Source organism: Penicillium subrubescens (genome assembly GCF_028828155.1).
Source record: "Penicillium subrubescens strain IBT 31985 chromosome Unknown utg000006l_segment0_segment0, whole genome shotgun sequence".
NCBI classification, from domain to species: domain Eukaryota; kingdom Fungi; phylum Ascomycota; class Eurotiomycetes; order Eurotiales; family Aspergillaceae; genus Penicillium; species Penicillium subrubescens.
Genome location: NW_026643156.1, coordinates 3286154 through 3311804, shown reverse-complemented (window position 1 = coordinate 3311804; position 25651 = coordinate 3286154). Strand labels below are relative to the sequence as shown.

General features: G+C 48.5%; 8 protein-coding genes across 8 annotated transcripts; 5 read left to right on the top strand and 3 right to left on the bottom strand.

The window, feature by feature from the left end:
* Positions 1 to 588: 588 nt before the first annotated feature.
* On the top strand, positions 589 to 3154 carry N7473_009724 (uncharacterized protein; the record flags this gene model as incomplete). Its single annotated transcript, XM_057155663.1, has 11 exons — positions 589 to 720; positions 775 to 815; positions 889 to 1155; positions 1214 to 1229; positions 1284 to 1502; positions 1565 to 1830; positions 1888 to 1902; positions 1952 to 2143; positions 2175 to 2665; positions 2720 to 3035; positions 3089 to 3154. Exons 1-11 carry the CDS (start codon positions 660 to 662, stop codon positions 3152 to 3154), a joined length of 1950 nt encoding a protein of 649 aa, XP_057006793.1. The 5' UTR covers positions 589 to 659.
* A 3978-nt stretch (positions 3155 to 7132) lies between these two features.
* On the top strand, positions 7133 to 8357 carry N7473_009723 (polysaccharide lyase family 1 protein; the record flags this gene model as incomplete). Its single annotated transcript, XM_057155662.1, has 2 exons — positions 7133 to 7272; positions 7334 to 8357. 2 exons carry the CDS (start codon positions 7133 to 7135, stop codon positions 8355 to 8357), a joined length of 1164 nt encoding a protein of 387 aa, XP_057006792.1.
* Positions 8358 to 10588: 2231 nt separating this feature from the next.
* On the top strand, positions 10589 to 11167 carry N7473_009722 (uncharacterized protein; the record flags this gene model as incomplete). Its single annotated transcript, XM_057155661.1, has 1 exon — positions 10589 to 11167. One exon carries the CDS (start codon positions 10589 to 10591, stop codon positions 11165 to 11167), a length of 579 nt encoding a protein of 192 aa, XP_057006791.1.
* Positions 11168 to 12634: 1467 nt separating this feature from the next.
* Positions 12635 to 13469, top strand: N7473_009721 (uncharacterized protein; the record flags this gene model as incomplete). Its single annotated transcript, XM_057155660.1, has 2 exons — positions 12635 to 12919; positions 13068 to 13469. The coding sequence occupies 2 exons, from the start codon at positions 12635 to 12637 to the stop codon at positions 13467 to 13469; spliced, it is 687 nt and encodes a 228-aa protein (XP_057006790.1).
* A 117-nt stretch (positions 13470 to 13586) lies between these two features.
* Positions 13587 to 16103, bottom strand: N7473_009720 (LipA and NB-ARC domain protein; the record flags this gene model as incomplete). Its single annotated transcript, XM_057155659.1, has 6 exons — positions 13587 to 15098; positions 15171 to 15482; positions 15552 to 15614; positions 15671 to 15914; positions 15980 to 16047; positions 16101 to 16103. 6 exons carry the CDS (start codon positions 16101 to 16103, stop codon positions 13587 to 13589), a joined length of 2202 nt encoding a protein of 733 aa, XP_057006789.1.
* Positions 16104 to 16678: 575 nt separating this feature from the next.
* N7473_009719 (TDT family transporter) lies at positions 16679 to 17944 on the bottom strand (the record flags this gene model as incomplete). The annotated part of the gene is made up of 4 exons (XM_057155658.1): positions 16679 to 16834; positions 16891 to 17176; positions 17237 to 17533; positions 17592 to 17944. The coding sequence occupies 4 exons, from the start codon at positions 17942 to 17944 to the stop codon at positions 16679 to 16681; spliced, it is 1092 nt and encodes a 363-aa protein (XP_057006788.1).
* Positions 17945 to 18518: 574 nt separating this feature from the next.
* Positions 18519 to 19500, bottom strand: N7473_009718 (uncharacterized protein; the record flags this gene model as incomplete). Its single annotated transcript, XM_057155657.1, is given in 5 exon segments — positions 18519 to 18787; positions 18863 to 18902; positions 19007 to 19078; positions 19136 to 19271; positions 19289 to 19500. 5 exon segments carry the CDS (start codon positions 19498 to 19500, stop codon positions 18519 to 18521), a joined length of 729 nt encoding a protein of 242 aa, XP_057006787.1.
* Positions 19501 to 20609: 1109 nt separating this feature from the next.
* N7473_009717 (uncharacterized protein) lies at positions 20610 to 22067 on the top strand (the record flags this gene model as incomplete). The annotated part of the gene is made up of 6 exons (XM_057155656.1): positions 20610 to 20768; positions 20852 to 20952; positions 21016 to 21391; positions 21428 to 21688; positions 21746 to 21868; positions 21927 to 22067. Coding segments are annotated over 6 exons (1161 nt in total), but the record flags the coding sequence as incomplete, so codon positions are not given.
* Positions 22068 to 25651: the final 3584 nt, after the last annotated feature.

Sequence of the window (25651 nt, the reverse complement as noted above, 5' to 3'; positions counted from 1 at the left end):
AGGTTCGCTACAAGCCCCTGAGAGCCCTGGGGGGTCAAGGTATGTGCGCGACACGTCGAATTCGTGACAGCGATCAAAAAGTATTATGTTAGAATGGTTGCTATGGCAGCGACGAATATAGTCGGGCAATAGGGCGGGGTCGGGCGATGCACACCAAGTGCAAGGGCACGCGCCCGGGACGACTCAGAGGGCAGAGAATTGCAATCAGGGGTTGGATGGTATTGACAATAAGGAGTAAGGTAACATACGCATATTCATTCAGTCTTAGGTGTCCTTAGGTTATGTCTATGATGTCAACAGAATCACTCGTAAATTATTGACCCATGGTTTACGTCGTCTTGGCTTATTTGCTATGGTGTGTCTAACGAATTGGAGGAAGCAGGCGAATAGGGCCCTGCGGGAGCGAGGACCATTGGAAACGCTATTTTATGAAATATTTACGGATGAGGCGATAACTTGCCACTACCCACTTTGAAACTTTACGCACTTACTGTAGTAGGAGTGGGGCAGCCCGGAGTTAAGCCCGCCAAATCCGCTCTGTATATAACCGGTTCCTGCGCCCCCTGAGAACTTCGCCTCAGGCGCAATCTACCTTCGATCAATGTCCAAACAGCCCCTCAAAACGCCCATTCAATATAAACACTTTGGAGTATTGGACAATGCAGCCAAAAGTCTCCAAATCTTGCAACGAGTGCAAGTCTCGCAAGGTGCGGTGTGTGAGTACGTATTGTTCGGCTTTTCCATTTTCAAGAGTTTTAAACTTAGTATATCCAGAAGTCCCACACTCGCACATTCCTCTCTGCCAGCATTGCAAAGTAAGGCCCGCCGGAGCTTACGCTCGCATACGCCCTCCCTTCTTGTCCCGAAAGAGACTGATTTGGTATCCAGAATCGAGGTCTTCTCTGCCATTTTGGGATTAAAAAGAGACGAGCTAAGTGGCAGGAGCCTAGAATCACTGGAAACACTGCAGCCACACGATCCACAATGCCATCCTCAACATATGACAGTGTGGCAACCTTAACGGCGGGAGGCAACACGATAGAACATGGAGATCAACAGCAAGCAAGTCCGTCTTCGGCGAATATGTTCATAGATCTTCTTCTAAACGAGCGAAGTACGCCGGGAGGAGGTCAAGGGATCAGCTCACCACCGAAGGTAGGGAATATTCTATTACCATGTGTGATACAAGCCACTAAAATTTAATTCAATCTAGGTTCATAATAAGCTGGGTAGGTTTGGTTTCGACAAAATCCTCTCGTCTTACTGACCCCAGCTTGGCCTAGTTGGAAGCTCTGGAATAGCAATGTTTTCCGAATGGAGATTGGCGTCCATCTCCAGTAAACTAGGACACGAGAGATTCAGTGATGTCCTGGAAACGTTTTCAAAGGCTATAAATACCAGGATGAGTCAGAATACTCGTCCTGAGTCTACTCGAATACGGCTCAAGTCCCCGGCAACTCCGGTCCTAATCTCGCATGAGTGTGCCAGAAGATATGTCACTGGTAAAGCCTTTCGTTCTGAACTATGCACTCAGGTTTCACATGTATTGACATTTTTTTATCAGCCTTTTTCGATCATCTTCACCGGGTCTACCCATTCCTGGACCGGGGAGAATTTGAAGAAAAAGCATTTAACAATGATTTATTTCAAACTCTTCAAGACAAGCCCCCATTTTCAGCCCTTTATCACACAATTCTCGCTTTGGGATGCCAATATCATGGAGGTGGTTCATTCGAACCAGGTGTGGGATCAGCATGGCAGCTTTTTCAAGTCGCATTAGGGTTGTTTCCAGATATGATAATTCCGAAAGAAACACTGCTTTGCGTGCAAGTATGGTCTACCCATATCAAATTATTTTTGGCAGGCTAGCTAAACGGTATATTTCAGGCTGTAACTGCAATGGTAATCGATGATGTATTGACTGCCAAAACTTGAGCTAACATTACTATAGGCTATATTTGCCCACAATTCGTCATGTGTGCAGCTGGGCAACATGTTAACTGCTGAGGCAGCAAGAATGGCACAATCAATCGGTCTCAACAGAGCTATCTATGGCCACGAAAATATAGAGAGTTGCCGTCGGACTTTTTGGACGATATATATCCTGGAAAAGACGCTCTGTTTTCGATGTGACAGGGACTCTGTGAGATTTATTTGTCCTTTTAAGTAAACAGCAACTGACTTCGGATTCAGATTATAGTAGATGCTGCCATAGCCACACCGGCTCCCAACCCCCCGAGGCCCAGATTGGGGAATTCAATTGGTTTTATGCAATGTGTCGTTTCAGCCGGTTGATTTCTCGGATATCCGTCGCTCTTTTCTCCATCAACACCGCTCTGAGTTCCGCTGCTTCAATTCAAGCAGACATTGCTGCATTCAGAGCTGAGCTAGAGGCTTGGAAGGCATCTATAGCTGAGGAATGCCGACCTGATAGTCCGTTCCAGGGATTAGCTCCGTTCGGTCCTACCCCGTTGGCTGTTAAATTACAGATCCACTATCACTATTACAGCATTGTCATTGCATTGGCTCGGTTGGAACTAAACCTTAGCTCTAGGGGGGTTTCCTCTTGTCCGGCAATAGAAAACGAGCTAAAGCTCTTGAACTCCGCCTGGAAAATCATTGAGCTGACGAAGTATATTGACACCGACACGTACACGCCAATCTGGTCAGTTCTATGTTTCTATTGAATATGAACCGCTCTGATGTGAAAATGGAACAGGGTCTTACTGTCCGTGCCTGTCTCGGCCTTGTTTCTGATCTTTGACTTCATTATACACAATCCAACCCACTCAGAATCTATACATAACCTCCCTCTCCTTGGGGTCGCGGTCGGGTATTTCTGTCGCTTAGATTATGTTTCCGGGGGCACACTGAAACTCTCCTTCTTAACCGATATATTCCAGATTGCTCAGACGTACGTTCGAAACTCGGGACTGCGGCAGGAGGCTGAAGGAAATGATGCCATTCACCCTTCACAATCTCAAGATCTACCTGATCGGTCGGTGCACACATCTGAGGGCCTTTCTACACCATTTGTGAGATTTGCGATGCACCCTCTCCGGTCTCATGATATCTTACTGACATGAAGATCCCAGGAAAATATCGCTTCGATGAGCCAGATCTTTGGAGAGAATCAGTCTTCCGAAAGCTATGATTCATTCGAAGAGACCTTGTTGTCTGCAAGTGATGAGTTTTCAGAAGCAGTTAATCTGATGGACTTGTTTGCAACGAATTTGCCACAGGGTTTTGGTCTTGCGTGATCATTTTTGTAACCAAGCAGAAAGTTGGGGCCTGTAACAGACATCTATGTTTTCTTTCTAGGATTCTTTAGAAGAACAAATTGAATCTTAAAACGTCGCTCCGAAATTACGGTGTTCGGAGTTTCGTCTGCAAGCCTCTGCCTGTTACTTTTCGGACAAATCAGCTCTATCTCGTCGAATTCTTAGTAACTTGAGTACCTTAACTGATCGGATCTCTTTTGAACTAGACTTGTCATCTTTTTCCACCACTGAGATTAAGCAACAAACCGCATTACTCTAAGATAACGACTTGACTTGGTTGAGGCCTCGGGCCGACAGCGAAAACGGATCCCTTATATTGTTATCATTATTCACTAGCTTCCCAGCCCCATCCACATACGATGTATCATCTACAGAATGTCAAATATCCAACACGATATACTAGGCCGTGATCATCGGTCTGGGCCAGCTGGTGTCTCAGCGGTGCTTCGCCTAAAGCCAATTCAGGAGTAACTCCCTTGTTACCTGCGAAATGCGTTCGAACACTTTTACCCTTTGGACGTTATATGAAATCCTTAGCCTGTCGAATGCACTTCGCGTTTGAGGCACAGAGACTTCCAAACCGTGGACCCTTGGGATGAAGGGCCCACATTATCCGCAAGAAAGACACCTTCAAACCTGGAGAAAACCGCTTCTCACTATTTGGCCTTGCCACATAGCCTTCCCCGCACTTTCCGTTCTGCCACCGCCTTTTCCTTTTTGCTACTTCTGTCAATGTTCCGCTTGTTCCACTCCTTTTCTCCTCCAAGCTTTTTGTAAACAGCATGTTTGCCTACTTAGATTGTATCAAGTCTTGCTTCAGCCCTTCACGGGATGAACCTGGTGGATGTTCTACTAGTAGCCGCTCACAAAGCGGGAAGTCAACTATCTAACTAACTATTGCCTTGTTGATTTGAATTTGTCACTCTCATGGCCCCAGTTGTTGGTATTGTCTGAGTATCTCAATGGGACCATCCTCCTGCACGAACTCGGTGTGAGATGAGGCCAAAGAGCGCGACTGTCTCCGACTGGCCCGACCGGCAACTCTCTCACTACAGCGATTCATCTGCTGTGCAGCTGATGGAGCTCTGAACCGCGGGCCTCCTTAGGGTACACTAGGGGAACCCAATAGTGCCTGTTGTTATTTGAGGCTGTCGCTTCTCCGGAGTGAAGCCGCAACATCGGAAATAATCCCTGCACTATCTATATGAAGTTCCAAGTTGATTGGAATTCAACTTGGACTTCATGCTGTATATATGGCCTCTTTGTATCCCTCTGAACTGATTAGAATCAAGCTTCCTTTTATACTACAACAGTCGCCAAATTGGGATAGTCATAGAATTGGACACCTATTCATCTCTAGTGCAACGTTTTCTATGGGGATAGCTCGGATAGTCTGCAGAACAAACTGCTTCGGTGGCTAGCCCCGAGCCAATGTGTCGCGGTCGCAAATGGTCTTGTATATCACGGACACCATCAAATCTCTATCCTAGAATGTCCATCTCAATTTATCGATTAGTGAGGCGAGAATATGCAATGAACTAGACCCGAGTTGATTGGGAAAATATGATAGGGCGCGGTAGAGATTCGCCAGTCGATGGTTGATTAGTTACGTTACTTCTTCCTTCTATCGGTACAAGCAGTAGCAGTGTTTTCTTCGCGAAACATGATCTCAACCACAACCCTCTGTCTTTAACTAACCTCAGGTTTTCTGCGGGATTCGGTTTTCCACGTTTGCTTTAGCAATACTAGGTCATAATTGCCAAGGCAGCATGTCCCAATTTACTGCCAACTCGCTAACCTCCGTACGTTTTATTAGAACTACTCACTGGCACTCGCTTCAATATTCTAGGTCGCCAGGCCCCTTACCTCTCCAAGTTCGCTGTAGACTACACAATATGGATTTAGGCAGTTGATATCCTTTGCTTCAGTGCAGAACGACTATCGGAGTAAAGACAGTTTGCAGCTTGTGAGTGGCCCACAGCAAATCTCATATCCCAACTGAAAAATGATTCAGTCGGTGCACTAGAGGACCACATTTGAATAGCATGAGATATTATTCTCTCTTGTAGGTCACCGATAATGATTACTTGGAGATCACGATGTATCTATCAGTCGCTGTCCTTTGGAGCAGGCTTCCAACAAATCCACTTACTTTTCCAATGCACTTCATTCGGGCGACTGTCATTGATAGCTTGATGCTACTGTTATATGAGGGACGGGAATCGGAATCCGGCCGTGTCTCGACTCTTGAGTGGAAGCTACTGAGATTAAAAACAAAGAAAGGCAGGCAGAAAAGATCCACTCCTGTAATATCCGTGCCTTTCTGCCCACCCGTACGGTAACAAATGGTGTAGGCAGAAAGGCCGTACTTCATGTCTCGGAATTTCGGAATTTCGGGGTTTCGGAGTCTTGACTTCGTCTGTTCCCGACAGGTGGTGACGGAATGACCACACCACATGATGTACAGTATTCTTTTGCAACTATACTCGTCTGATCATCTCACTTTACGACGTACTGTGCTGCGAAACTCAGTATGCATATGTCGAGGTTAGAATACCCTTGTCTCTAGCTATGTATCTGCGAGTCACATCTACTTCGCTCCACCCCCTACAGTGGCCGTTCATCAGCATTTGGGACATAGTAGTTCCGGCCACTAGGAAAAAGCTAAGTGGGCCATGTACCATGTTCCAAATATTAATGAAGACCGACTGTATCTTACACCAATTAACCAATACAATAGACAACCTTGACCCCATTCGCCATGTTTATATACTAAAGCATACTGCTTGGGGACTTGCTTGGGGACTTGCTGCGACAGGTTATCATTGGCCCATCCTTGCGAACAAACCAAGCGTTAGACTTTCATGTTTTCTCTCAACCGGTCGTAACTTTTCGCCCCTGTTTCATCTCTGGGTCACCGCGTGCGGCAACACACGCGTCACGAGCCCCGTTGACTGGCCCAGGTGCATGTGGCCAGCAGGTGGCTCCGTTCAATTATCTTAAAAGATACCTCGCACAAATACTCCGCCAAAGGGCTGAAACCTTTACCACTGGTTAAGTCGTTGAACGTAACTATGTGCTTCCTTCGATTTATCCAGATGTCCTTAAAGGCTAGATAATCATTTAGGGAGCCTCGCGATTTTTGACCTTGTCCTCTTTCTATAATCGACAACATATCCATTGCCCACCATTCAATGGCCGTTTAGCTGGCACATAGGCACTTAACGACTACGTCATTTTTTTTTTTTTGTGAAAATTATCAGGACCATTGGCGTGATGATCTCTCATGTGGGGAACTCCTCCAGTTGATTCAAAATTTGGGGGTTTCAATTTTTGAAGTAAGAGAAACGGCGTACCCTCGAGTATCATTCTATATGAAACAAACTACCTTCCTGAGATGCCATGTGAATTATTCTCCACCATCCAACCGATTCAGCCCTGTCGAGCCCATGAGTGTCCAGAGGCCCACTAAGGGAATAACCGACCGAGATCAGGTTGGAAGCGTGACTCCTACCTAATATTGTAAAGCTGAGCTAGCTGAGCTTTGCCCAGGTTAGCCGACTGATAAAAAATTCTGTCCATTGTACTTGATTCTACAGTCCTGAAACGGGTCTATGTGGGCCTAGGTATTCCCTGACCCATTGATTGGCCCCCTTTTGTGACTTTACAAGGCATGTCTTGGAAGGTTTCCGGCTCCATAGTACGATCTAAGCAGGGCGTAGACAATCCCACAAGGTTACGGCATGAACGTGCAATATGCAATTTCAAGACATAAATAGCGGTGTCGTGTCCAGAAGGATTGAGCATACAGTCGGAATAGCATCCAACTAACCATCCTCCGACTCGCAACGATGAAAGCCATTACTCTTGCTACAGTTTGTCTAGCGAGCAAGGCTATCGCTGCAGGTGTCACTGGAACAGCCTTTGGCATGGCCGCCGGCACTACAGGAGGAGGCAGTGCCACTCCAGCAGCTCCCTCCGACATCGCACAGTATGTAACCGGCCCAATGCTGCCTGGGACTTGTTGGAAAATATATTGACAGAGATCACAGACTCGAGTCATGGCTAGCTGACGACACCCCTCGTGTTATCCTGATCGACAAAACATTTGACTTTACATCCAGTCTGGGCACCGCCACCTCAGCCGGCTGCTACCAAACCTGTGATGTTTTTCACGGCGGCCAGGACTACATCGGCACGCTCTCATGCTCCGGCAGCGTGATGACGGCGGTCTCGTCAATTACTTACAATGCAGCCGGTGCCAGCCCACTCACCGTCAACAGCAACAAATCGATAGTCGGCGTCGGCAGCAAGGGAATCATCCAGGGTCGCGGCCTGCGCCTCAACGGTGCCTCCAATGTCATAATCCAGAACGTCCACATCTACAACATCAACCCACAGTATGTCTGGGGCGGCGACGCGCTTACCATACAGAACGCAGACAAAGTCTGGGTCGACCACTGCAAGTTCAGCCTCATCGGTCGGCAGATGATCGTGTCTGGCTGGGATGCGGCAGGCCACGTCACCATCTCTAACTGCGAGTTCGATGGTCGGACGTACTGGTCCGCAACCTGCAACAACGAGCATTACTGGACTCTCCTGCTCATCGGCGCGAGAGATTACTACACGTTTTCGGGGAATTACCTGCATCATCTGTCTGGTCGTGCACCACACTACGGGACCAGTAACAACGACGCTACGAACGTCTTCCACGCTGTCAATAACTACTTTGAGGATATGGCCGGCCACGCCTTTGACATTGAGGCAAATACCTGGTCGCTCATAGAGGGAAATGTCTTCAGCAATGTAACAACGCCCATGACCGCGGCGTCGACCACAAAGTCGAACGCCATCTTTAACGTGCCGTCGGGTGCCGAATCAACCTGCACCTCAGTGATTGGGCGCGCGTGTGTCGCTAATCAAGTTATTGGCGGTTCGGGAACTCTGACTGCTGTTAGGAATACCGCCGCGCTGACGCAGTTGGCGGCAGCAGGCGCCAATCGCATTCTTGCTGCCAGCGCAGTGTCTGGCGTCGTCGCATCTGTCAAGGCCAATGCGGGAACTGGGAAGTTGTAGCCAATTATTAGCGATGTCTGAAACATACGGTCAAACTAGAAAGAAAGAAAGATAGTTCATCATACCCTACAGGCTTGTCTATGCCAGTCTTGTACATGCGAAATAAGACGTCACCGTAGCCGGCCAATGACCTTGGGGCCCCCCTTTTGTGCCAATACATTCACAGTGTACCACCCATCCCCATCTCTTAGATCATCGGCTTGACAGCCTAGATATAATCCTCTCCTGTACAACAACGACCTTCACAAGGCCCAATATCCTAGCGACAAAGTAATGACACAGCAAGCGGGGGCTCGTCGAAAGAGATCTGTGGCTATCACCATCCAGCAAAGCATGTCCTTGTTGAGCATATTCTCACTTCAGAGGCTCCTAGCTGAAAATCTGTAGTTTATTGAATGCACAGAAACATAAAATAGTGTTCGTACTTGGTCTGCATTCTACCAGTCGAGCTTTAAGAATACAGCAGCGTTGCCTAAGAAAAGTGAATGAAGGAGAATAGGAAAGAAATTGATGGGTAAAAGTAGCTTGTCGGGCTTGTTTCTGCTTCTTGAAGGTTTTCCTCACCTTGCTTTTGATCCATGGCGGGCCTTACGATATGAAATTATTTTGGCGTCGAAGACTATGGATAACATTTCAGAAAAAGGTAGGTGACCTTATTGCTGCATCTTGCTTCCTCAAGAATAGTAGGTGGTGAACCGAGCCTGTTTGTCAGGAGTGTGGGCAGGTCCAGACCAGGAAACATCAAAGCGCTGTTTGAGGTCATCTTCAGGAAGTTCACCTGTTACATGACTAGAGACGAAATGAGCCCGTCGGTGCTGAGATACCGAGATGGACAAATGCAGTGTAAGCAGTTGTAGAGAGGTCGGTGGAGGTTGTTTACATAGGTGGCGAGACGAGACAGGAGAAGCACGTGGCGGTGGGTATATAATCGGAGTTAGTAGCTGACTTTGAAAGATAAGATGGATTCATGGTGAGATATCCAGCTCGGATGGCTTGGGGCGAGATAATTTGTAGGTTGATAGCAACAGGAAAAATGGGGCGACATGACACAATGGGGATTTAGGCGGAGGCAAAAGATTAGAATGCAGAGAGAACTGACACGAGGGCAGCATTTAGCCGTTCTTTGTATAGTAGAAGGCCAAGACTACTCTACAGAGAAGATCAGTTGACAAGCCAATCCTCAAATTATATTCGATTCGTAGGTCTTTGCGTATTGATGCTCTTAAACCTCCGATTGACGCCATCATGAGTCCGCTGTGTTCCATCCATGGGTATACGGCTTGCCTCTTGCAGACATTTGCCGGGGTCTACGGCCATCGACCTAAAAAATGCGACCAGATACGGCAACCTGACAGCTGAGCTACTCGCCGAATGGAATTGCATGAGCAAAGCCTACTCCGGTGAAGGTCCATGCTTGAAGAGATCGCCCGGCGCTGCAGGATGACCAACAACTGATACCATTCAACCTTATGATCGGCTTCGAAGTGCTTAGGGACCAAATGCAATCCATCCCTGCTGCAGACTATTCCGAGAACTTGGGAGTGAATTGCTATAATACAGAAATACAAAAGAAGTCCAAACTCGCCGTAGTACTCAAATTGCCAACCGGGTCGCAACAGCCAAAGCGCGACCCTCTAGAGGAGAATACACTCGAATCCATAGAAGGTTGCAAAGTGATCTTTCCTGCAGCTTCTCCACGTAGCATCCATCTGATACACTCCGAGTCTACTGTCCTCCAAGGCTACCATCCTCAAGTTTCCAGAATCCTCCAATTTTCATTCCTTTTCCCTCTCATCACATCCTTTTTTCTAACACCTACGATCTTTACCTTTCGATCAGCCTTGATCAAGGTATCCGCTCATCCTTCTCAAACCCTCCTTCTTCGTCACTTTCACCACACAATTTCTTACCCACACCACCCACAACCTTTCTAAGGCCAATGCTCGTCTCCATATTCAACATCAACTACAATTATTGCTTGGTGAGTCAGCGAATGCAGCCAACCCTTATTCGTCCGTTGACTTTACGAAGCTCCTTTATCATCTGATACCTCATCATCACTCGCCGTTGTATTTACGGGGCGACAGTTTCGTATTTTTCCTCGCCTACCTTCCTCCATCCTTGTGGGTCCTCTCCTATCACAATCCAAATCCTTCACCTAACTCCGAGCAACCTTCTCTACCGTTGTCTCCCTTCTCATTCGCAGCTGACAGACTCCTAACCTCCCGAACATGACGGCCACACAAGCCGAACTAGACGGCTTCAGCGTCAGGGCTTCAGCCCTCCTTGAAAACGCCACTGATGACACACGCTTGACCTATCTGAGCCGGGCCATTGCCGCGAAGCTCAAAGCTTACCAGCAAGACCCAAACACGAATGATTTTGACCCGAATCTGGTTGCTGCTGGCCTTTCAGTCCTCCAAGTCGTCGATGGTATCAAAGCCATGCACATGAGCACTGGAAATCAAGCCGCCGAGTGCGACTTGAACGACCCATCCAGTCTCCGGGACCTCTTGTTCAACGAGGATGGCAAGATCACCCCAACATGCATTCCCTCGATTATGTTACCGGATGAGCACGGGCATCCTATGTTGCCCTACAACACTCTCCTTGAGGTATGCCCTTGCCTTCCCGACAGCATCGTCCGCAACGAGCACCAGCGGACAACCCTGAGCTGCGAACATTGCGTGTCAGATGGAGTCTCCAATCTGAGAGTGTTTTTGGACTTCTTCTACGCAGTTGCTGGCTATTTTGGTCATGATATTCATCGGCCATTCGATCCGGAGTTCCGTGCACTCTATGATGACTAGTGCCCCATCTGGAAGGCCCTCGGTGCTTCGCACTTTGAGCTCCCCTGCGTTGACATTCCTCCCCACGGCGAAATGAGCAACGGCCAGTATAGGGGCGTGCTTCTTCAAGTATTCAATGAATAGCGCAAGGCCGCCGACCTTCCTGCTCTGACTCCCGAGGATCTAGGGATTGGTCCCATTAAGCCCCCGCCATCCACTGCTTAGGATGAAACGCCTGGTGTAGCTTTTCGCACTCCCCGAACCCCCTCTGGAAAAGCCTTTTGATTGTAGTGCTTCGGTGGGCATTCCAAGAAGTGAATCCTCTTTCTTCCCACCTGCCCCGATTTCCCAGTTTATCATGATATCGTTTTCCGTCACTCCCCTATAGTCTCCCACTGCAAACCGCAATTGCCGCCCACAATCCCCTTGAGATAATCTGCTGACTCTCGCGGCGGACAGTGGTTGAAAGAAGTTCTTGGAATTATCGTCACGAGCACCAATTCTTAATCTTTCACATAGCTAGTGCATATCATCGCAAATGATCGTGAAAGCTTAATATGGACTGCCACCTTTAGCCTTGATGTTCTTTTAGTACTAGGATGACCGCATTTTCTTCCTTTCAATAATCAGAACCCCACTGGCTCGGTAACTAACTCCTCGCTGTGTAATGTAGGTTACGGGCTAACAGTTTACCTAATGGAAACCCTGTAGAAGGGCTAGTATTGCGTTCACAAATATGTGCTGAATGACAACCCCAGACACGATGCCTTGACTATCTAGAATGATGATTCCAATGAGATCCAGAAAGATGGTCCCGAAGAGAGTAAGTTGAAGCATATCTAGCTAGATAATTTCTCCTACAGCCTACCATCTTCGAGTTTCCAGAATCCTTCAACTTTTGTTATTACGCACTCTTACCACATCCTTTTTCCGACAACTTCGATCCTCACATCTCGCTCAGTCTTGACCAAGGCCGGAGATCATCTACCTTCCAGAAAACTATATTTCTCTTTCTTTCAAAACTAATCACCAACCTTCGCTCCACACTACTACTCTCAACATATTTAATAATTCTCAGCTTTAACTTCAACCTCAAGCATCTCTTGGTGAGTTAACTGTGAATAAAGCCAAACCCACATTCCTTCATTTGATGAAGCTCCTTCTTCCTTTCTCTTTCACTTCCTCCGTCACCCCGACTAATCCTCTCTCATCGCATCCTCAACTACTCTCACTCAACACTGAGCAACCTTCTTGACTCCCGTTTCCTCTATTCATTACATCTAACACCTTCTAGATTCTCTGAAAGCATTGCTTCCTTCAATCAAAACGCTACCACAATGAAAGACCCTCGTGCGGCCATCGACGACTTCACTGCCAGAGTGCTGGTACTTCTGCACAAGATCCGGATGACGAGCGCCTCACCCGAATGGGCGCAGCCATTGCGGATCAACTTAAGGCTGGAATCAATGACAAACTGACACTTCCGAAATGATCAATCTGTACAAGGCTGGCCGCCGCGTTGTTAAGATTGCTGGTGATATCAAGGCTATTCACGCCGGATATCAAGCTTCCTCCGGCATCGTGAATGAGGTTTCCTCTCTCAGAACTCTCTTATTCGATCAGGATGGAAATGCTAGTCTTCTGTTCATTCCGGCCATGCTCTTCCCAGATGAACGTGGTCACCCAATGTTGCCGCTCAATGCATTTGTGGGGGTTGCCCGGGCTTCCCACCAAGCGTTGCCCAGCACGAAAGTGAGCGTACTCATCTACGCTGTGAGTTCTGAGGCTCTGACAGTGGCTCTCATCTGGGAGTTTTCTTGGAGTTCTTCTATGTAGTCGCCCGTTATTTTGGCCACGATGTCCACGGTCCTCGCATTTCGGGTTCTACGCAATCTACAACGACGATTACCCCTTATCGAAGACCCTTGGCGCGTCCCGTGTGAGCTTCCCGTCCGTGGCCATTCCTCGCGAGGGAACCATGACTGGGCCGCAGTATCGAGGCCTCCTGCTCAGCATTTTCAACAAGCAGCGGGATGCTGCCGAGCTGCCTGCTCTGACCCCCAAGGAGCTCGCTATTGGACCTATCGAGTCCCTGCCTTCCACAATTTTGGACGAAAGGTATCCTGGCGTCCCCCTTCCCACCGTCAAATTTACCCTCCGTGCCGCTTTCCCTGTTATCTGCTTTGTAATGCCCGGACTTTTGCTACAGCAAAACTTCATAGTGGCTCCTAATCTCCATGGTTTCACCTGCTGTTTTCGACTCCCTACACTGGCTGAAAGAGAGGGCTTCGGACTTACCGTTGATTTCTGCCCGCTGACATAGCTAGTGCAGGTCATAGCAATTGATCGTTTAGGCTTATCTCTTCGACTGCCCGGTCTAAGCCTTCAAGTTCCCATAGTACTCAAATATCATGAATTTGGAGTATTCTAAAACAAATGACTAGAACCGTTGCAATTGGGAAAAGAACCCCCCAAGCCCTGACCCCGGGCTACGACGAGTAGTAAACATAGTATGAGCCTGACAGAGCCGAAGCTGAGTCGATAAGCGCTCCTGCGTTGCAGTGGCCTGAGCTCCGCGACACGCAGCCAGAGCACGCTCAAAATATCTTTGAGCAACCTCATATTCCTCGGCAATGAGATGAAGATTCCCAAGCATCTCGAGGGAGGTCTGCGTCTCTGGATTATCGAGGCCCCTTCGCTGCTCGACCCATTTTAGGTACCGCGCCATCCAAGGAATGGCCTCGGATGGTGGATTACCAGTAGTGTGCAAAGCTCCTTGAAGGGTATACATCATAGCGATGCTTCCAACGATGTCTATGGTTAGAGGATGTTCTGGTCCCAATGCATCTTCTGAAACCGCGAGAGCTCGACGGAGAGTTTCGGAGGCCTCCATGATTTGATGCGCACGAGTCAATCCTCGACCATGCAAGGACAAGGCTCGAATTGTGACGGGGTGCTTATCACCCAGACCAGCCCGCAGTTCCTCGTATACTTGTGGCAAGAGCTCGAATGCTTGCTGCACCTCAGGCTCAAACGCTCTCACCAGAGCTGCTCTTTCATCTCCATGATTGTAAATTAAATATTCCAGCGCATCCAGCAAAGCCCAAAATACGCGGACATGATTGTCACCCAGCAAACGTTTCAGACTGTCTGTCAGCTTTTCAGCGGTGATGATGGCACTTTCTCGGCGATTGAGGGCGTTGTAAGCCATACCGAGCCGGCGCCGAGTATCTAGCGTATCAAGATGATCTTCACCAATGCTCATTTGCTGGCGGGCCAGAACATTTGCACATATTGACTCTGCCTCCTGGTACTTGCCTTTTTGACAGAGAATTTCAGCCATGAGACTCTCTGATCGCATGGGAAGCGTGTGACTATTCCCAAACACGCGACGAGAGTTATCGGTGACCCAGTGGCACCACTCACTCGCCTTTTCCAGGTAACTCGCCTCGAGCTCGATTTCGGCCAAATCGTATCCAACGGCGAGAGTACTGGCATGGTCGGCGCCCAGCGTTCGTAAGTGCTCCTGGAAAATCTCGTATTCGACATTTCGAGCCTCGTCCCAGTTTGCACGATTTTTCAACTCTGCTGCCCGAATGGATCGTGGATCGTTATCCAACGGAGCAAACATCGCACCACTTATCCTCTGGGCCGGCTGAGGCGCTCGTCCAGGAGCAGGAGGAGCATATGGTGCGCTGCTGTTGGAGTGCATGCGAGGAGGAAGTGGAGGTGCATTGTACCCCATTGAGGGCTGAGGGGATGGCTGTGGAATGAAGCCTTGCTCGGACAAAAGGGCCTGGTCGACTAGTTGCTTGATGTTTCCCTTGATAAGGCGATACATTGGACCTCGAGAGCCCACTTTGCACATTTGCGAGTGATCAGCATCGAGCTTCAGCTGTGTTTCGCGAAGACCTGACAGTCCAAGGACAGCTGATTCCTCATCAACCACCAACTACCGGGAGTCAGCATCGCTGGAACAATTCGGCTATTTTGTTGATACTCTCGTACGAGGTGAATTACTCACATGGCTAAGTGAGGCGGGTCCGGCGGCCCCCAAGAAGACTTCCTTGCCTTCGATAAAACTGACCACGCGGTAGTCTTCCAGTTGATGACGGAATCGATCAGACATTTGTCGTGTGAAGAGCGAGTTGTGCTCCAAACAGTCTAATAAGTCGTTGCTGGCATGGCCCTTGGAGACAAATCGGGCGACGCGGGCGGCGATTTTACCCAACTCGACAGCCTTCGCTCCTCGGTGTGGGGTGCCAAAGAAAACCAGACCGGATGTTGAAGTGCGGATAGTGTTGTACTTGGGATCTTCTTTGGCATTCAGGAGCGCCTAATAAAAATAGAAGAAGCGATCGAGTCAGCTCAACCGGGAGGTACACGCGTATGTAGACAGACTAACCTGTTTAATAACCAACCCTCCGAGACTGTGTCCGATGAAAATGATTTTGGGCGGCAGAGATTGCTAATTTCATTAGATCAACAAGGCCTTGTTAATGCAAATTTCAAAAACGGACGTACAAACTGCAGACCGCGCTCCATGTCCAGCAAGTTCAGCAGAGTGTTGGCATGGTCTTTGATGCTTGCTGTTGACATCGTCTGTGGGTTGGTGATGTTCGCGTTGTATCCATACACAAATACTCGCGAGTATGGGATATCCTCCGCCAGGAAGTCCCTTGGCCAGAACTTCCCATTATCATGGGTCCAGGTCTTGAATGGATGGTCATTTCGACCTCGTGCATTGAGGCCATGGACGAAGATGAAGCTATTGAGGGATAGAGAGGTTAATCGTCGAGAGGGTTCTGCGGGGCGCGGAGGCTTATCGCGTACTCGATCTTATGAGCCTCTTGAGGAGTATACACCTCCTCTAGAAATGGAAACTCGTGCTCTGTCGGATCCTGGGTTTATTGTGAGACTCCTGAAGCGCATATTGAGTTGTAGGTTAACATACCATACTGAACAAGCAAATGTAGGAAACTCAGAATGTGCCAACAGAGTAGAGGAAAGATGTTTGAAGAGTTTCTGAACTCAGGCGCGATATCAAGAGCTAGTCTCGCTTGAATTCACCAAATACGATTGATGGCACACATGTGACCTGCGGTCAGACGGGTGCTTGGCGTTTGTACTGACAAGGATTATCTCGGACACAGCCAATCATCTCAGCTTCTGCCAATCGGCAGAACTTGCCCTGAAACCACGGCTGAGGCGTTTGGAATTCCTCGGGCTGTGCTGAAATTACGTGTGGGGGGACCTGGTGACAGCCCTGCAGGGTGCCCTGCATGGTATCCTAGACCCCATGTACGCGAAAGGTTTTAGATGGCAGATTTCAGAGAAAGTTGAAGGTTGAATCAGAGAAGCGTTTTGGAAAGATATGTTTCGCCTTTTTCGGTTGGGAGATCGAGAATATTTAAATCATCTAGCTTGACGATTCAAATATCATTCAATTCATGACTGGTAAGGAGGACTTTTGAGATTTTAAAATCTTGATGACAACTTACAGTAGAAACTCCACGCAATTTTTCATCCTCATCATGCTCGATGCTGAGCGGCATCAGTTTCCTCGTCATTTTCTTTCAGGATCAAATTTTGGAGACACGGGGCGAAGAACAGATTGCCACGCCAGGCACCCACCGCCGTTCGGGATGCAACGAGGGCCCATAGCAACAATACTGCTGTGCTCAAGATCTTTAAGGAGAATCATATCAGCGGGCGAATCAATGAATGGGCAGGGATCAACCAACTGTTCCGAAGACTTTGAAAAACATCATGTCCAGTTCTACTCCCAGTACCATCGTGTTCGCCGCGTAAACACCCAATGGGAACGTGAATCCCCACCATCCCATGTTGAACGGAAATGGAGAGCTGTAGAGCACCGTTGCCAATGCAAAGACGAGCCAGATCAACCCAAAGCTCCACATGAGAAGGGAGATGAACACGCCCAAGACGTAGGCCATGGAGCCTGCAATGGGGTCCAGGATGTCGGAGTCTTGCAAAAGCCCCCGGGCAACTTTCCCAATATAGATTATTCTGCGAAGTGTAAGAAAGAAGACATCAGACGGAAATAATTTTGTGCAGAGGACGTCTCACCCAAAGCCACCAAAGCCAAGAGGCCCCAGAGGCAGAAAGCAACTCACGATGGCCTCTCGTGGAGGGAGTTTGTGAACCGCCAACCGCTGGTAATAGATGACCAGCACAGCCACTGCTAACGGGGTGCCCATTCCCCAGAGAACAAAAGAAACGAGCAAAGTGCCTAATGCATGCTGTTCATTTGGCAAGATATCAGCGACCTTGGCACCGACCCCGGCCGCAACGATGGTCGCTGCAATGGGCAATAGTTGGAGGGCAGTGATGCGGTCAAGCGACGTGATATATCGTTGAGAGATCCTAGTTGGATTTGATAAGCTGGGGATTTCCATGACGCTTCAAGCGGACTGGAACCTACAAAACGAAGGAGAGAGAAAGAGTGACCGAGGCTGCCGCAATGACATCCACCATCCATAGTGCCCATGCAACGGACGTGGCCCAGGGACCCCATCGCGGAACACAGATCAAGACCCACATCTCGATGAGTGTCGCGAACCCCATGGGGATCGTGGCCAGGAAGAGCGAGTTGGTTGGGTCCTGGATCATGACTCGCCAAATTTCCGGATACAAGGTGTATCGAAGGATGGAGATGATCAACGCCAGCGAGAAGATCACCACGTTGAGCAGGAAGAAGACAATAGACAGGTAATAGAGAACTGGGGCGTGAAAAGGCACCGAGTTCATCAACACGGCGACAATTCCTGTGCCCATTGTCGCTGCAAACCAGCTGGTCATCCATGAATTGTGTGTTGGTTAGCGAGGCACTCAAGCCGACCGGGTCCTGAGAGAAACTCACGAAGGACTGAAATTCCGGACTACTCGTCTCCAGCCGACATTGTACTTTGCAGGGCCCTTGCTTTGGGCTGCACTTTTTGTATCTCCTGGATTCGCCATTGTTTTCTTCGTTCTCACTTGTCGTGGAGAGTTGAGCCGACCGAGGTTTTCACACGTCTTAACAGTCGGAGATCCTTGCTGGAACCTATCCTGAGATGCCTCAGGCATCGCTTTCGGCGGGTGTCGCCGATGGTCGAAGACAAAAGAATGATTGACTCTCCATGACTATCGGAAAATTTGCAAAGACCATAATAGTGAAACTCTATTTCTCGTACCATGTCAATCCAAACTAAAGACTCGGTTATACCTTGCAAGGACAGTACTAACAGAAACTCTAATTCATTGTATCGTATCAAGTTCGCTTATACCTGCCTGGTGTTCCATCTTGTCTAACAGATAATCCAAAAACACAACGCCTGAAATGATGGTCATCCTTTCATATGCAATTCGTTTACCACGCACCCACGATACCCGCAATCGGAATGTCAATACCCGTGGTATATGAACTGGCATCGCTCAACAGGTAGACGTAGGCACCGCCGAGCTCTCGAGGGTCGGCCAAACGAGGCATACCACCATAGTACTGCATCTTGAGATCCCAATCCGGAGATTTCTCGACGTAGTAGGTCATGGCTGTTCGGACAAAACCGGGGGAAATACTGTTGACGCGGATACCGTGTTGACTACATTCCATGGCGAGAGTGTGGCACATGTTGCGAACTGCACGGTGGAAAAGAATACACAAGTTAGCTGTATTTCTTTCATAATGAAGATTCCAAGTCCAATTCAACTCACCAGCTGCCTTGGTAGCGCCGTAAGGTGCGGAGGGTGCGGCCTTGCAAAAGTCCACCGTCAGCTTCCTGAATACGGTTTCAACATATAAAAGGTATGCTATCTTACCCTGTTGGGTCAGTAGGAAGTCATGCTCGAGGTCATCACAATAGATCCCTTGATTCCAAGTTCGATGAACTTGCGAGCAGCGATCTGGGCGCAAAAGTAGGCACCATAGACCTAGCAAATGGCGGTCAGCATAATGGCCTCGCAACAACCAACAACAGATCCACTTACATTGAGATTGAACAGCTTGTCCAGCTGAGAACGGTCGAAGTTCAAGGCTCGCTGGTGCTTCGTCATGCCGGGATTGGCAACCAAGCCATCAATACGGCCAGTCTCTTCCACAATTTTGTTGATAGCGTTTTCTATGCTTTCCTCCGAAGTGACACATCGGTCTGAAGGTATTGAAAATTGGAGAATCGCTTTTTCAGGGCCTCAAATTCTTCAACGGGCTCCATCATGTCCAGCGAGTAGACCATCTTGGCAGCATTGGCGAGACACACTTCAGCAATGCCCAGGCCAATTCCCCGGTTAACCCCAGTGATCGCAACGACCTTTTGGGCTAGAGTGATCTGCCAGCTGAAATCACTGGCAGGCATGTGGTGAGGTAAAGAGCAGGCGTCTCGGCCTTGGTCCCGTTGGACGCGGCAGTTTCGGTGGCAGCAGGAGGCATGATGTGTGTGAATAAGAACTCGTTTCAGAGAGGATCTGGTAGAGTGTGAGTATACAGAGAGAAAGGAGATTCAAAGAAGGTGTTTGCAGAAGACACCCCAGCTTTAATAAATTTCCAGGCACCGCGAATCCCCGCATCATCGTCATTGTCGTGATCGGAACCCCTCCATGTGCCCCATCTGGCGCGTCGCGTCAAGGATGTCGTTTCGCATGAAGCTCGCTGTGTGGCCCGCGCGGGGCTCGCGTAGAGTCATGAACATCGTGCCGAGCAGGTTGCCTTGATCCGAACCCCGACAGACATGGCGTCAGGATCAGACCATGGAATCAAAACAACCAAAGCCTATTTGGCGCCTTGTCTGGGGTCGTGCACTACTCCCGCAACCTTAGCGGCTACCTCTGCGAATCTGACGCTGCGGAACTCGCAAAAAGCAACAAGAACATTGTCGGGACTCTGCCGAGCAGGTCAAGTAAGCTCGCGCAGATGACGGCCAGAGTCACTGGCAGCCATCGAGGCACATGGAGTTCATTGCGATCCTTGAGTGAGCAATGCGAATATCACAGCCCGAAGAATTTCACGAGGCCTGTTCTTGCTGGACATATCGCCATGGCAATGCTCTTTGGCATTTCTTCTGGCATTGCATCGATAAAGTTTCCAAGTCCGCGGATGCCAAGGAAGCCAGAGCATCTGTCAAGAGGAGAAAGCCGAAAACCTTACTTGAGGGTCTCGTAACGAGGCCATCCCCACACTAGGAAACTTAAAAGTAGCAGACGTGGAGAAACCGCCCAGCCGACGATGGGCGTTCCTGGGGGTGGATTACCCCAGGCAAACAGGTTTTCGGCTCCTATCAACCGTGTGGGGTGACCATACAGAGTCGACAACTGTCGTACCGTCATCGCTCATGGCACGAGACTGAGCTTTTATACAAATGGACATAAATATCCTGCGCTGGGAGCATGCGAAGGAAAGGCTATCACGACTTGCTCCCATCAGGTTTCCCTTGAGACCAGCAATCATGACTTCCAAAGACATTGAAAGACAACTCAAGAACGACATCTCATCCAAAGAGATCGAGCATCCAAGCATTCACTAGGCCTTCTCCTCGGGGGAGGAGAAGGCTCTGGTGAGGAAGATAGACTTAAGCCTATTGCCAACAATCTGGGTCATGTACCTGCTTTCCTACTTGGACAGAACCAAGTACGTTGTTGTCCGTCCAGAAGTGTCATCACAAGAATAAGTTACTAACAATGATTCCGGCTTGCAGCATTGGAAATGCAAAGATCTCCGGAATGCAAACCGATCTCAACCTGTCCTCCAACCAATATTCAGTTCCCTTGGTGGTATTCTTCGTCGGCTATGTTATTTTCGAGGTACCAAGCAAGTGAGTTGATGTCTCGTATCCTCTGACCGACATGGAAAGCATACTGATACCTGTTCTGTGAAGCCTTGTCCTAGGTCGCACACGCCCGTCCATATCCCTTCCCAGCATCATGCTTGTCTGGGGAACTCTGACATGTCTCATGGCTGTTGTCAAGGAGTTCAGGCATCTCGTGGTTCTCCGTGTCTTGATTGGATGTGTCGAAGCTGGCTTTGCCCCTGGTGTGCTTCTTGTGCTGTCATCCTGGTACAAGCGAACCGAACAGTCTAAGAGATTCGGTGTCTACATTTCCGCGGCCATTCTTTCGGGTGCATTCGGTGGCTTGCTGGCCGCTTTGATTGTGAAATATCTCGAAGGTGTGCATGGGATTCGGGGATGGAGATGGTTATTCATCGTCGAGGGCGCAGCCACGATTGGATGGGCGCTCGTGGCCGGATATATGGTAAGCTTCCTCGGTCCCTACATATCTAATTACTAGTCTTCTAACCTCGGGTCTCATTTTTGCCAGGTAATTGTTGGCTCCAGCACGCTCACTTACTTTTACCCCACACTCGTCAAGGGTCTTTTCGGCAATGCGTCCACAGAGAAAATCAATTTCCTAACCATGCCAATCTATGAAGTTGCATTTATCTGTACAGCTATCACTGCCTACTTCAGCGACAAGATCCCAGCGTGGCGAGGTCTGGTTATCGCTTGCTGGCTCACATTCTCGTTGATCTGCTCGATCGTTATCTGTGTGGTATATGACTTCACAGCCAGGTACGTCCTCCTGGTTCTTATGGCTGCTGGTCTGTAGGCAACTAATGCTGGTACCCTGGCCTTTGCCTCGTCCGCATTTGCTGGCATGCATGCCCAGGCGCGCGGTGTGAGTCTGGCGCTGGTCAATGTCCTTGGAAATTTGTCTGAGATTTATGGCTCAGTACGTAAACACATCTGCAACTCAAGACTTCAATGGCTGATCCAGTATGGAATTACAGTATCTCTTCCCTAACTCAGATCGCCCCAAATACATCAAGGGCTTCTCCGTCATATCTGCAATGTTGGTGGTAGGAATAGTCGTTTTCAGTGGGTTGCATATCTGGTTCAGACGAAACACAAAGGCTTTGGCTGGGGCATGATTCAACGACGCTGTACGGAGGCCTTTTGCGGTCAATGACGCGATGAGTATTTTATGGCGCTGTAAAATTTGTGGATCATTTGTATTAATTACAGATGACCAGATGAAATTCATTCAGAAACTCTTCGCATCGAAAATTTCAAGGAGACTTGACAAGGACTTTATCCCAAATTAGTAGGTGACGGTAGCTGTTACGAATGTAGCCCATGGGGCAGGTCAAGTGGTCATCGTACCCCTCAGGGTCCTAATTCTTCGGTATCCGACCGGCTTGGAGCTCATTATCTCCCCCGAGACCAGAGCCCTCCCCGATAGATATCTTGCACTGTGATGGTTTGTGGAAGAACCCAACACGGTGACTTAGCGCTTCCTATTCTTGGATAAAAAATCTAGCTGATTCACTCAAATCGATGTCCATAGTATGATCAAGCACTTTCATAACCGGGAATGTACAATACGACCTATACCATTTCTGTAGGTGTCCAATGTACCCTTTGATGGCGATGTAAAAGGGTTTCATGAAAGGGAAAGCATGTAGTGTCGTGAACGTTTTTCTAGAGCCATGAACTAACACCCTGGTCCTTTATTCATCAAGGTCAATTAGTATTCAATGGTGCTTTGTCGGAAGGAGCGGTACGTCTATCTTGCCTATTATTACTGCATAACTAATTGACTATCATCATATCCTAGGGTAAGGAGTGATGGAAGTTCGTCAGAAAATCATACTAAGATATTATATTAACTATCGGATATAGACCTAAATTTCTATCAACAATGTGACAGCTGCGAAGTACTTGGAAATGGGCCAATCAGGGCAACGGAATCAAAAAGGGGAGATTGATATTGAATTGAGTGATTGAATGATTGATTGATTGAGGAACATGAAATGAGGGTGCTCATAGGGGTTGAAATACCCATGAGCTTACACGATAACGGGGATCCTCGGCTGTTACAAATCCGGGATGCCCAATTGCAACATATTTGTGTTGGGCAGACATACTTTAGTGTTATCTTATGCATGCAGGTAGATGTCACTCTGCATGTTGCATGTTGTGATAAGAGCGCCGATCCATTCGGGTTGACAATTTCAAACTGGATTTCCCAGTCTCTGGTTATCCATCATTCTGCACCAGTATGCGTCAATATCATATAAGTCAACAGCCGTAGGGTAAATCTTTCCAGGTCGTAAATGAAGTTGTCGTTCGTCAAATCGGCGCCGATTTCTCGGTGCATATGGCCAACTTTTGGTTGGTTTTTGGGGCGTAGGAGCGGCATTCGAGATAAGCGCCAATCACTGGTTAAGCAAGTCCAGATCGGACGCACAGGGTAAGTTTGAAGCTGGGAGACTGAAATATCAGCAGAGGGAGGCTGGGGTTCTTGCGTAGTCGGAGGGTTGTGAGCCAGGTGCGACGGGCTCGACTCTCGGCTTGATAAGCTATCCACATCTTCGTCTTGAACAGGAGCAGGGGAGAGCGGGGGAGGAGCGAGCAGAATCTCAGGTGTCTCGGTTACATCCATTTTCACAGCCCCAACATTCCACTCGCCATTTCAGGGCCCTAATCACTGCGAGACACAAGAAGACCCTCTGGTCGACTTGGAGCACGGACCCGGTTACGCCCTCGAGGACCGAGATCTGCGTTAAGACGAGAGAGCCCTTCACGGGCGTCGTTCGCCTTTTTGATTGTTGCAATGAAGGACAATGTGTTGTCGCTCAGAACGGGTGGCCAGTGATAGAAATGCTCGATAATGCTGTAAATATCGATTCCAGTGAACCGAGTAGATGTATTATCGAACACCAGGAAGCGCCAGGTTACCGTCTCAAGTTCTTCGAAGAATGCACCGAAATTTTGGATGTTAGCTAAGAAACCTGTCTCAGTTGAGATGACGAATTCTATAACCCGCTAGGGGTCTCGGTCCATAGACTGCACGCACTGCTTCAGATGAGCAATCCTTGGGGTCCATTGCTTGATGAGTGTCGTGCAGAAAATATCACCCCATCAGGATGAGCTAGAGAGCGCTCTCCCCTGCGAGCTTGCTTGAGCGTCATGCTGATATATAAACTAGCATCAAGTGAGACAGCCTGCACTAATACTTTGAATCTCATCAACTCACCGAGGAGTTCCTTAGCCTGTGATTTTAGGTGAACCTTCGGACTGAGAGAGCGTATTGATCCAGAGTCGGTAAGTGAAATTCCTGTGAGTGGGCCTGGGATCGAAGGGAGGGTTATTGTGAAGGAATTGAAGCTATGAGCAGCACATTAGAAATGAGAGAAGAGTGAAGAAGGAAAGTAAAGTGATGGAGAAATGTGAGAGAAAAAGGCAGGCGCCGAAAAGGAAGGCGCGGGAGTGATACTCAGGAGTCACCGGGCTTTACCGCTCGCCAGTTCAACAATACAGAGTTGTCCCAGAAAATATAGCTTGGGAAGTCCACATGATCTGCGGCGTCATGCTTTTGAAGTTGTTGTAATACAGGTATCGACAGATAGAATGCCCTTTCAAAACGCTGTACGCTCGCTGCAGTTAACGTCGCCAAACCCGATGGACTCGCCTGTTTGCCTATGTTTTCAGAGTTTGGTGCATTCTCAATCAGGATCAAAATATAGAAATTTGCATAGAGTTCCATGATATATGGTGATAAGGACCGAAAGTCGGGCCGAGGGCTGGTACACTCCTCCCAGCTGTCGCACCCTCCAATTTGATCCTGGAATAGGCAACCCCAGGTGCCCGTTCAATGATCTGACGGGCACGACCTCTGATATTTTTGCCGGATTGACATTTATCAACAATGACTGACGCAAAATGGAGTATACAGTGTGAGGTATATAGCGAGTGAAGCTTCTTAGGTTTCTCCGGCGGTGTGAACTTCTGAGGCTCGCCGTCTGTATTGTATTGGATTCTTCCCAGTTGAATCCCAGCCGGTGAGGTTGATGTAGAATGTATTAGCCAACGAGAAAGGTTGTCCAGGTCGTCCTTATCGTCCTTATCATTAGGACTATCAACCTAAGAAACAGTTAGCTAGAATCTAGCTAGACCCTTAACTTCAGCCCACTTAAGAATGCAAAGAAAAACCCAACATACTGTAGTATCTCTTCGCTCGTTTTCGGTCGTCTGGTGTGCCTAAGTTCGATAGGACGAGCTCACTACCGTGAACCCTAAATTCAGAGCACCCGAGTCTAAACCCTGCACCTTAGTGTAGAGCTTATCCTAAGTGCTGATAGTAAGCGTATTTCTAGAATTATCACCGACGTGATCAGAATTTCCCCAAAAGACAAGCACCTTCAGCTTGTCCTTAAAAACCTTAGTTAGCACCATACTTAGGCTAGGCCGTAACTTCCTGGTTCGCTTAGCCCACTCTGCCTGCAACATATTGTCGCGAAGTAAATCAGGCAGAGTGCCGAGATAGTTGATGGCGATCTATCGCCACTACGCAAGGAAGCAGGAGAGAGGAACAACCTAGTTCGAATACTTGGAGAACTATCTCTGCAGAAGAAAGGAAACAAAGGAAGGGAAGGCCTATATAGGCCGAAGCAATCAACCTGGCCCTGGAATCATCCTCTAGGAGAATCCCGACTGGGGGATTCCCTCGAGG